Source organism: Tetrao urogallus, assembly GCF_951394365.1.
Source record: "Tetrao urogallus genome assembly, chromosome: 4".
NCBI lineage: Eukaryota > Metazoa > Chordata > Aves > Galliformes > Phasianidae > Tetrao > Tetrao urogallus.
The window spans coordinates 55,010,650-55,022,452 of NC_136817.1; the positions used below are offsets into that span (position 1 = coordinate 55,010,650).

The 11,803-nt window shown below is 38.9% G+C and overlaps 1 protein-coding gene across 8 annotated transcripts in view; it reads left to right on the forward strand.

Moving 5' to 3' along the window:
* The window catches only part of KCNIP4 (potassium voltage-gated channel interacting protein 4), a gene marked incomplete at both ends in the record, with an annotated part of 382,566 nt that extends 372,541 nt beyond the window's left edge, over positions 1-10,025 (forward strand). For all 8 annotated transcript variants that reach the window (XM_079534461.1, XM_079534460.1, XM_079534465.1 and 5 more), the window contains 4 exons: positions 2,374-2,481; positions 3,230-3,334; positions 3,676-3,738; positions 9,978-10,025. In XM_079534461.1, coding sequence (XP_079390587.1) covers positions 2,374-2,481; positions 3,230-3,334; positions 3,676-3,738; positions 9,978-10,025 — 324 coding nt within the window. The remainder of the gene's footprint in view (positions 1-2,373; positions 2,482-3,229; positions 3,335-3,675; positions 3,739-9,977) is intronic.
* Positions 10,026-11,803: the final 1,778 nt, after the last annotated feature.

An 11,803-nucleotide genomic window follows, 5' to 3' on the forward strand; every position in this document is an offset into this window, starting at 1 on the left:
AATCACAGAATTGTAGGGGTTGGAAGGGACCTCCAGAGATCATTGAGTCCAACCCCCCTGCCAAAGCAGGTTCCTACACCAGGTCGCACAGGTAGGCATCCAGGCAGGTCTTGAACATCTCCAGAGAAGGAGACTCCACCATCTCCCTGGGCAGCCTGTTCCAGTGCTCCGTCACCCTCACTGTAAAGAAGTTCTTGCGCACATTTGTGCGGAACTTCCTATGCTGCAGTTTCTGGCTGTTTCCCCTTGTCCTGTCTCCACTCACCACTGAAAACAGTCTGGCCTCGCCATTCTGCCCCCCACACCTTAGATACTTATAGACCTGGATCAGGTCCCCTCTCAGTCTTCTTTTCTCAAGGCTGAACAGACCCAGATGTTGCTGATGTCAAGAGTTGTTAAACATATTATTTTAAGAAAATAAAGTTATTGGAGACCTCTGCAGAAGAATTCAAGAAACATGGCATCAGAAAGGAAGTAAAATAGTGCAGAAAAATATGAATAGTACTGAATCAAAAAGGCTAATTGCTAATGCTGTAATGTGATCAAATCTGTTCTAAATTTCTCAGACATTTTAATACTTTATAGCATGCTGTTAAAAAGCTGTTTGGAGATTTGACTCTATGACCCTCAATTAGTCATTGAGATGTAGACAAGATAAGTTGAGCAAAACTCTTTTCAAGACTCATGTATTAATTTACCCCAAAGGGCACATGTACTAGTAACACAGAAATTTATGACAGACTAAGAAAACCCAGAGCATACTACTGGAATTGTTAAAGACTGAAACTGTCAAAAGAGCTCTGCTTACCAGATCATCTAAGGCTTTGATGTCCTGTTTGCTTTACTCTGCTGGGAACATTCTTTTCTATTGTTCCTGTTATAAGGAAATGCACACTTAGCCAAAGGCAATACAGAATCATTCAGCTTCTGTAGTCTCTGCTTTAGTGTAACTCTAAAGAATTCCTGTATTTCTTTAACAATAACATAAAAATGCACATTTAAATATAAGCTATTGAATTATTATGCTTAACACATTATAGGGATGATTTCACAGATGTATGGGTATACAAGCTTATCAAATAGAAATAAGTGGAGGAAAAGTTTAGGAAAAAAAAGTCACTGTTTTAAAAAATGCAGTAAATGAGCTAAGACATGCAGAAGACAGATTACAGTGCAGCTTGGCTACTATCTTCTCTAGTATGGACGATGTTCATGCAATGTAAATAAGCTTTGTGTTATGGAAAAAATATTAACTGTTGTAGTAGAAATGCTGTCACAGCCTGAACAGTGATTGAGCACCTGGTGAGAATGCAGGCCCAACCCATGGCAGCTCAGGTGCAAATAGAGGAGCAGCCAGAATCCACTCCCAGACCTCATTTAAGGGCTGGCAGTGGAGGTGAGGGTATCTCTCTGGAGATCACTGCCTACCTGGGGCCTTCTGAAGTTAAACAGTTTTTATTCTTTTGTTTCTGCATCTACGGGGCTTGTTCTCATTTACTGTAGCCTCAGATTGTACCTCTCTGCTATTATTGCTGTACTTTCTATCATATTTTAGCATTACAACTGTGAAGTAAAAATCTCATTCTAGCCCTGGAGTTATGTAAGTATATCGGTTCTCAGAATTGCTTGTCTGCTGATCAAGGGCATGGTCTGAATAATCCTGACTAATGTTAGTTTGTCAGTTATCCGTAGCCAAACATGACATGTATATAATTTCAGCAGTTTTCTTTTTTTACTTCTGTGGAGTAGATGTAAAGCAGTAGAGTATTGGTGGGTAACAGGACCACTGAGATGGCACATGAATGCAAAATAACTGCCATTCCCTATTGGATTTCCAGTGAAAGATTTAAGTATCGAGGTAACACATATTTAGTTTTTAATGCTGACTGCACAAGATCCAAATAAGAGTTTTGAGAACTATATATTCTACCTCCAATGAGGTATACATATAACAAGAATGTAATGTTCCTCAGAGGATAGCTAATCCAAAATTGGTCTCCTGTGCTCAGATTAATCTAACTCCTGCTTAAGCTTTGTTCTGAGTCATTACACCATGGGGTTTGCTTTTACTTGGAATTAGTTCAACAAAGACTTCTTACGTGAGGCATTTCAGAGGATGAATCCACTAACAGAAAACAGTGGCATATTTTATAGAAAATTGCTCAATTTACTTGTTAATTACTAGTGTAGTATACAGTGCCTGGACTTTTAATTTTTTTTAAATAACCAGCAATTCTTAACGTTTTCTCTGTCAAGTGAAAAAAATAACACACTTCTCAAGATTTCTGTGATTCTGATGTATTTGTCTGCATTTTTGAGTGTTTGTGAAATACTGCTCCATTCCAAACTTACCAAGACCATTTGTCCATTTAGGATTTTGTTATGGGTCTCTCAATTTTACTCCGAGGGACAGTACAGGAGAAACTGAACTGGGCTTTTAATTTGTATGATATAAATAAGGATGGATACATAACTAAAGAGGTAAGGTCTACTTTTTATACTAATACTGAAACTGAAGGTTGCATACAGAAGTCTTGCTTTGAAAGAAGAATGGGGTCAGAAGAACCGCTGTCAAATCAGACCTGTCAAGGAATAATGTATAGCATATTATAAAACTAAATGTGCTATTTTCTTTTTTTTTTTTTTTTTTTTTTTTTTGCATTTTAAGGCATATACCAAAATTGAAAAATAATTATCATAAACTTATGTATGTACAGAAACATGTATGTATAGAGTACAGCAGATGACTTGCATCTATAGTTATTCTTACGTTTTTTGTGATTCCTGCTATTAACAAAATCCAAAGCTTTTGATAAAAATGGAAAAGTCATTGCGAGTGTGCGAGTTTGCGTGTGGGTATTTCTTCTTTCTCTTGAAAACTCAGTTGTATGAAGGTCTTGTGTGTTAACCTGCTGCTATAGAATTCTTTTTCCGTTTACTTATGCATTAGATTTTAAGAGACTCTTCCCACAGTGAATGTGCACATATTCTGAATCACTTAAAGTATTTAAAATCAGAAACATTCATCTGCATGTGCTGAACAAGTAATGAAAGCCAAACCAATGTGCTAGAATTCCTAGCAATACTCAGTACATTCTTGAAGCTGTTCAATCACTAAATAACAATGTAATTTTTTTCTCTAAAATGCTGATAATAGAAATTAATTATGTTTTCTGAATCAAAGCACAATATATAATGCACCCTGAATTGCACTTTTTTTTCTCTTCAGGAAATGCTTGATATCATGAAAGCAATATATGATATGATGGGGAAATGCACTTATCCTGTTCTCAAGGAGGACACACCTAGACAACACGTCGAAACATTTTTCCAGGTCAGGTAACAAAGGGAACCAAAAAGCTGCTCCATTTTTAGCTGTAGAAGGATTTTTTTTTTTTTTTTTTTTTTTTTTTGCATTGTTGTAATAGTTTTGCATATCCTATCAATGTTGTTATTCTTCTCCATGGTTCATCCCAAGGCACTTGTCTCTCAGACCTACTCGCCCTATGTTGCCGTTTCAGCAAGCTTTTCAAGCTAGTGTATTATTTTCTACATTGTTATAGCATTTTGGCCTAGTTGTTCCCTAGGCCAACATGTAAATGAAATGAATGTTAAAAATGACTTTTAAAGTAGATTTCAGGAGTGTAATCATACATTTCTGTTCTTTCTGAACAGAAAATGGATAAAAACAAAGATGGAGTAGTTACCATAGATGAATTCATTGAGAGCTGCCAGAAGGTAAGCAACCCGTGATGTATTGAATCCATATCAGCTGCCTACTGCTATCATACACTGATTTTATTTTATTTTTTTTGAAGTGACAGTGTGCAGGATAGCATTTCATTCATAGTTAACACCGAAAAGTTTTTTTGCATTCAGTTAAATATTTATGTGTTCTGGGTAATACTCCTGATAAAATCAGCATACAGTCACAGCCATATATTACTTGAAAAACTGTCACATATAGGAGTGTTTCCTGAGCTGTACGTTCTAGGGAGAGTGGAAGCAGCTTGCAAATCATTGAATGGCAGGAGTTAAAAGCAGGCAAGTTTTGTGTTGTTTGTTTGTTTGTTTTTCCAAGGCAAGCCAGTAAGAACAGATTGTGATTAGTAGTTACAAGTGTTTACATTGTCCAGGTGGCCATTAACTTTCTTCAACTGTTGAAAGCAGCTCCCTGCATTTTGAGCCAGGATTGAGAGTAAACATGCAGCAAGAACTACAGCCTGTTTTCACTCCTCTGCCCTTGGAAACTGACTTGCTTTCACACCAGAGACAATGTGAGGAAAGATGCATTTTCAGAATTTTAAGGAGATACCATTAATACATAAGGTGAAGAATGCAAGAAAAAGAAAATACAAAATAATGGTACTGACTATGGGTGTGATAAGAGGTTATGTTGTTACATACTGCAAAATGTTGCATTACACCTCGTGGTAAGGTGGGCTTGATTACATTATACAAATTGATAAGGCAAAACAAAACCAATGCTATTTGTTGCAGTGAAAAATATAAGGAATTGTAGTTGTGTTTGGATGCAATGTTAGCCTTCCCAGGATGGCTGATTAGTGTGAAGCTGTCAAGAGATCAAGAGTATGGACTGTGTGCATTGCTGCTTGTGTGTGTTCTGACACCAAGAAGTGAACAGTAGAACAAGGGACAGGAAAGAACAGCGCAGTTAGTGATAAATGTATAGTGATATGGAATATGGAAATCAAAACTGGAAATAGCACAGACGTGCTAGAATTTGTGTATTGTTCTATATATCCTTGGGATTGCTCTTGTGATTTAAAAGTAACAAAATACAGAGAGGTAACAACCACACAGTGGTCACTTACTGACTCTTTTGACTTTAGGGTATTTAAAAAAAAAAAAAAAAAAAAAAAAACACAGCTCTAATTTGGTGTGCCCTTAGCAATGGGTACTGGGTAGTGTCCTATCTGTCAGCAGTGTTGTATCACAGTGATGGTGGTTCTAGCTTGTCAGTCTTACTCAATATGAATGACAGGTATTTGCTCTGCTAATACTGCTAACACTGATCGTCTGAAACAGAAGTTCATCTCCCAGCTGAGGTCTACAGAGTTCTGGAAGTTACGTTAAAGACTTACCAGAATATAGTGATAATAGTAATAGGCGGATTGCTTCATTTACAAAGAAAATTAGTACCTTCAGTAAAGAGTTGCCTGTTCTCCTTTGCCAAAGTGATTCAGTTTCTCACTTCTGTTAGTAGATTTCTTATTTAGCTCTTCTGAGTATTCAAAATAAGTGATTCATAGGGCATCTCTCTCACAACGTGACAGACACCGTTCTCTCATCTTAGAGAGCAGGTTGTCTTGCTGCTTTGCTTGATGTGGAATCCAAATGATGACATACAAAATATATGCTTTTTTTTTTTTTTTTTTTTGTCTTTAGACTTACTAAGACCTTTCTTTTATTAACAGCTCTGAGCTGCAAAGTGTTTAATTTGTATTTCTGTCAGGATTTAGTTTCAGAAATGAGATTTGGGTTTTTAGTTCAACCTGAGTCCTTCAAGAAAATTTCTTCAGGAGCTGTGGTCTGTTAATGTGGCTTCAACTTTTTCAGGATTACACTTCTTCCAAAGGACAGCAGTGGCCTCTTCCTTTTAAAATACACTGTAGGAAACTGTTTTATTAATAAATTAGTAGGTGTGAGATTGATCTAGAAAGATAATGTTAAACTTACTTTCTTTTCTCACCATGCAGTGATTTGCATCACTCCAGAGTGAGGAGTATCATCCTTCATGAGTATATAACAGTGCCTAAAACAAAACTGAATAATTCTGTAATCCTTTCTATAGTAAACTCATCTGTTTTGATTCTGGCATGCAGTGTTTTTATAGTCTTTTTTTTTTTTTTAATAGTCCTTCTGCATGCTCTTGTGCTATGGAAAAACAGCATATATCATCATAATAACCCTTCTTTCAATATCTTTTTTCCAAGCTGCAAAATACTCATTTTAGTTCAATTTTTCTGAGGAAACCAACCCACACTTTAAGCTATCCTTGGCACTCTACATAGGGTACTGCTAGTTCTACTGTTATCTTTTTCTTACCAGAATCTTTTGTTGCTGAGTCAGGACAGGGTTACAGCATGCCTGTAGTTCCCTAGACTTTGATGTCTGCCTTTGTTTCCTCATCTACAAGCCATCCTTTGGTATACAAGCTGATATTAGAGCAAGTCTGCTTAAAACATTCCCTGCTGCTTTTGCATAACAAATGATTCTACCTCAAGCCTTGGAATGGGAATGCCCATTTATCAACATGGCAGCAAGAGCTGCATCTGGTGCACATAAAAATATGCTAGAGGCACACAGGAAATGTTCACAATTCTCTACATTCTGTTTCAAGCTGCAAAATGAGAGTCAAAACAGTGCACGAAAACAAGCACTGCAGAACACTCTCAACCAAACTCTAAAGCTAAGATCACTTCTAGTGTGGATCTTATAGTGTGGCATGCTCTAAAAGCAAGAACTAACACAGCAGGGCATGTTTAGAGAAGCTCCACTTTCAATTGCTGTGATTTATTTATTTAGTTGGTTAGTTGGTTGTAGCGTCAAGGGCCTCTGTGTTCTTAAACACATACATAACTGTCTCTTTCAAAATCCCGTCTTTGTGCTGAGTACTTGTTTGGCGCAGCTATCATTGTGGTAGCACTATACTGTCTAAGGAATATATCTAGTTCAGGACTCTGAATTCATAGTCCCTGTGCCGAGGATGGCCTCTGCCTTCACAAAGTAAATATTAGGACATTATGTAAGGAACTACAGAGCATTCAGTCTTCATTGAGTATGGTCTTGTCTAGGCACCAAGTAGAAGAACCTATCTTTCCTCATGGAAAAAGTAGGGACAGCAGAAGTGTTTCCTCTCAATCCTATCCAGTTCTTTCTCCTCTGTCCTTTGGCTGCTTGGTGTCGCCCCTACAGACCTTCCCCCGATCCTTACCCATAGACACTCAACTTTATCATTCCAACCCCAAGCTCTTTAACATCAAAACAGTCTTTAATATAAAGGGCCACGCTACCACACTTTCTTCCTTGTCTATCCCTTCTGAAGAACTTATAGCCATCCATCATAGCACTCTAGTCATGAGAGTGGTCCTACCATGTTTTTGTAATAGCAGCTAGGGCTAGTTGCTTCCAGCTCCTCCTGCTTGTCACCCATGCTGTGTGCACTGGTGTAGTCATCTGCCTCACTCCCAGCTCAAGCATCGTTCCTCTAGGCTCATCTCTTGTGAGCCCTGTTTTGTCCCCTTCCCCTGTTGTAGCTAGTTTAAAGCTCTTTTGATAAGCTCTGCTAACTTCTGCACTAGGATACATTGCCCCCTATATAGGTGTGTTCCATGGACGGACAGCAGGCCTGGGGCTGAGTAAACTGCTTCTTGATCAAAGAACCCAAAGTTTTTGCTTTGACACCAGCCTCTGAGCCAATTATTCATTGCTTGTACTTTCAATGTCCTTCTCTGCTCCTGAAGGTAAAGAACAAAAGATCACTTGAGCTCCCACTCTTTGAACTAAACACCCTAAATCCTTGAAAGCTCTTTTCGTAGTTTGTAGGCTTCTCTGAGCAATTTCATCACTGCCCGCCTGAACTATGAGTAAAGGAAAATAATCAGTGGACCTAACCAGCTTTGGCAGTTTCCTGGTTATGTCCCTGATCCAGGCACCAGGAAGGCAGCATGCTTCCTGATGGCTCGGGTCCAGCCTGGATACGGGGCCGTCCATTCCTCTGAGAAGGGAGTCTCCCACCGTGACCACCTTTCTTTCTTTCCTGACAGGAGCAGTCACAAGACAGGGGGTGATTGTCTTGCCTTAAGCTCCCTCCTAGGCAGATTCTCCATCGCCTTACCACTCACCTCTTTCAATTTCCAGCATCTAAACCTGTTTAGAGGGAGCTGGGGAAGTGGGCTAGCTAGGCGGTGGGGGGGAAGGGGGAAGCTCTTGTGATGCTGAGTCAGGATTCTGTTCCACCCCTCCTCATCTATCAAGTCTGTCCAACTGTGACTGGGCAGGGGGTCAACTACCTTTTTGGGGGTGTTTCCCTGGCACCCTTCTCTCTGGCATGCCAGCGACTCACTCCACCAGTCAGTCATCTTCTGCTCACCCTCCCTGATGGTCCTTAGTGTTTGCACCTCCTCCTTGAGTTCCACCACCAGGCTGAGCAGCTCATTCACTGCTCACACCTCGCACAGATGGAATCTCTGCCATCCTCCCCAAGCACTCCCTGCAGCTGGAGACTTGAACAGCTACCTGTTGTCTGGTGGAGACCATATTTAGACCTGCAGTCTCAGAGACTGCCAAGAGAAAAGCTAGTCTCCTGAGCAAGGAGGGAGAATACTTAGTCCTCACCACTTGACCCACCTCCCACAGCTGCAAGCACCATATGGGCAGCTGTGCTCTCTCACTGAACCTCCCCATTCTCAGTGGGCAGTGACAATGTTACTCACCCAGAGTGCTCTGTGTGCTATTTAAAGCTTATTATCAGGTGCGAACATCAAGGGCAGGGGATGACAGTTCGTAGGGTCTTTAAACTGTGCCACTAAACAAGCTAGCTCCACTCCTACTGACTCAGGAGCCCGCCCACAAGCTGCCAACTCCCCAGAAAAAGCACAGCACTGTTGCTGACTACAAAAAAAGCCTTAAAAAGAGCTCTTTTATTGGCCCTTCTTATTCCAGATCCCTTGCCCAGTGCAGTCGTACCTGCTCTGAAGCCAGAAAAAAAAAATATATATCACTACAGTGAAGACCAGCACTCTGGTCTTCCTCTACCCTCTACCCTCATGAGGCCACATTTTGAATACTGTGTCCAGTTCTGGACTCCCCAGTTCAACAAAGACAGATGTCCTAGGAGTCCAGCAAAGGACCACAAAGATGATAAAGGGCCTGGAGCATCTCCTGTATGAGGAAAGGCTGATTGATCTGGGTCTGTTTGGCCTGGGGAAAAGAAGACTAAGAAGGGATGCGATGAATGTTTGTAAGTATCAAAAGGAAGGTGGGAGCCAAATGGATGAGCCAGGCTCTTCTCAGTGGTGTGCAGCAATACAACAAGGAGAAAAGGCCTAAAACCTGAACACAGGAAGTGTCAACGGTTTACGGGCTGGCTCAACCCAATTCCGTGACTAGAGGGGGCAGAGGGACCCACAGATCTGTGCCTCTGGAAAGGGGAAACAGGGGAACCCAAATAATTAAAAATAGCAGCAATGATCTGAGGAGAAACAAACTGATTTACTAAATATGGTATCAGAATGCAAGATGACACACAATATACAATATAACTAGAATTGAAACTAATAAATATAATGAGAGAGAGTGTCCGAAAGGTGGAAAGGCCTCACCATAACGCTGAGGTGAGATGTGCAGTCAGGTCGAGCAGGAGAGAGGAGAGCTGAAAAAACAAAGGGACATGAGGTGACCGTGCCATGGTTATATCTCCTCTCTGAAGACAAAGTGTTCCGGGGTATGTAGTTCTTCTCTTCTGGACAGGTGCCTGGAACTGGAGCATTAACACTTTAATGCCCAGTGCACTACATGATGTTATAATGTGGGATACTGACAACCAAAAATCATAAAACTGTGACAGGAAGTTTCTTACTAACAGGCAGAAGAACTTCCTCATGGTAATAGAACATTGGAACAGATTACCCTGAGAGGTTGTGGAGTGTTCTTCATTCAAGTCCCAGTTGGACTTCTACCTGTGCAATCTAGTGTAGGGTACCTGCTTTAGCAGCAGGGGTGGACTCAGTGATCTCCTGAGGTCCCTTCCAATCTCTGAAATTCCGAAATTAAGGAATATACCCATTAAACACTTTTTTTTCTGCTAACAATTTCTCCAAATAAGCTGAAAAACAGGTATTGTCATTACATGTGTACAGTTTGTCCCACCTAATTTCACTATAGATATTTGCTAACTCTATCTGTGATGGTGTATGATTTTCATGTTTGCTTTGTGTGTTTGTTTTCTACAGGATGAGAATATAATGCGGTCCATGCAGCTCTTTGAAAATGTGATTTAATGAAGGCATTAGGTCAACTACTAATGGACAAATATAAGCAATTCTGCAACATAATCTAAAAGATGGGTTTCCCACTTTACCATAAATAAAGTTACTCAGCTTTATACTGAGACATGCAATATGCAAATAAGTCTTTTTTTTTTTTTATCAGTTTTCTCCCGAAATCTATCAAAATTATACATTTTAGTACTTCACCAGTGGCTACTTAGCAAGATTGTTCTGAAAAGTCAGTGTTTTATTTCAGACCCCTCAAAACAGAACCTGACATGCGTTTTTATTATCATTCCAAACCTTAGATAATATAGTTTTAATCAAACAAGGAAATTAAATACTCTTAGTTTTGCTACATATTTGTACTGGATTCAGCTTGGGGTGTTTGAGCATACTTATTAAGTCTCAGCTTCTAATTTACACAGAGACATTACCATGTATTTTCTTTTCATGTTTGTATGGTGTAGTCCTCATATTTTTAATTAATACTTCTAGTTAAAGTGCTATCACTGATGTCCAGTGCACAGCTTGCAGCAATTGCCTTTCACATTTGACGTGCTTCTGTCCTCTTCAGAAATATTCCCAAACCTAGTAAAATAGGTAACGTGAGAGGAAGAAGTGTTAAACAATAAACACACTGAAATTATGACTGCTTCCGTAGTTCTGTTCCCTAACAAATACTGGTAAGCTTCTATCAAGCATGCTTATCTAGTAAGTCTGCATTTAATTGATCATGACAAAAACATCAAGATATTCTTCTACTGTACTTCTAAATTAAGAATCTTCTGAATTTGAATTTTTTAATGAAGAAAACTTAACTAGCTCCTAACACTGTTTCCATGAGTGTCTTGTTGCCTTTAATAAAGTAAATAAACAAAGAAGTTGTTTTAAAATTTTCATCCCTTTTCAGTGCACAGAATGAATATCACTAGGCAGTAACATCTACTAATGACTACTAGACGAGCTAACATCTGTGTCAGCATTTTTGTAGTATCTTTAAGATTCAGGATGAAACAATGAAGCTTCAACTATACAATATTATATACATGTGATAACTGCATTAAATTTTTTAGGATAATTTCTTCATTGAGATTCGAGAAACCTAAATATGAACCTAGATAAAAATATATGTACCTAAAATATACTTATGCCCCTTCCAATACATGTAATTTTTAAGATATATTGTCCAGAGTTTCATGCCAATACCTCCCAATAGGTGAAATGCTTTCAGAGATAGGCCGATCTTCATTGTGACATTGCTGCAGAAAATGTGAAATGGGATTAATGATGTAGAAAGAATGTTGTAAACATTCTTTTGCAAGAAAAAAATCAGGTATCTATTCTGGTGTAGAGGTGGGATGTTAGAGGCATGCTGAGGCTGCTCTGCTATCACCAGTGTAGGATAAGAGTAGTACAATACATGTACACCTGAAATTTGCTGTAGAGTGTTTGTGTAAACTAAGTGTGCACATTTTGTAAAAAAATAATATAAGAAATAAAGTAAACAAAGAAAAACAAACAGCATGAGCATTTTTTTTGTGTTAAGAAGTAGTTATTTCTTCAGATAAAAGATTTCTGCCAACAAAACTTACTTATTTTAAAAAGCTTAAATACATATATATTGACTTAGAACTGTTCTGAAGTAAATTTAATTTAGTCAGCCAGCAATAATCTTCTTAATATTCTGAAATCGTTTTCATATGATCAAATATTATTTAACAAGACCCACTGAACGACATTTTGCAATCAAACTCAATTACAGTAATGGACAAATGCTGCTCTGGCTT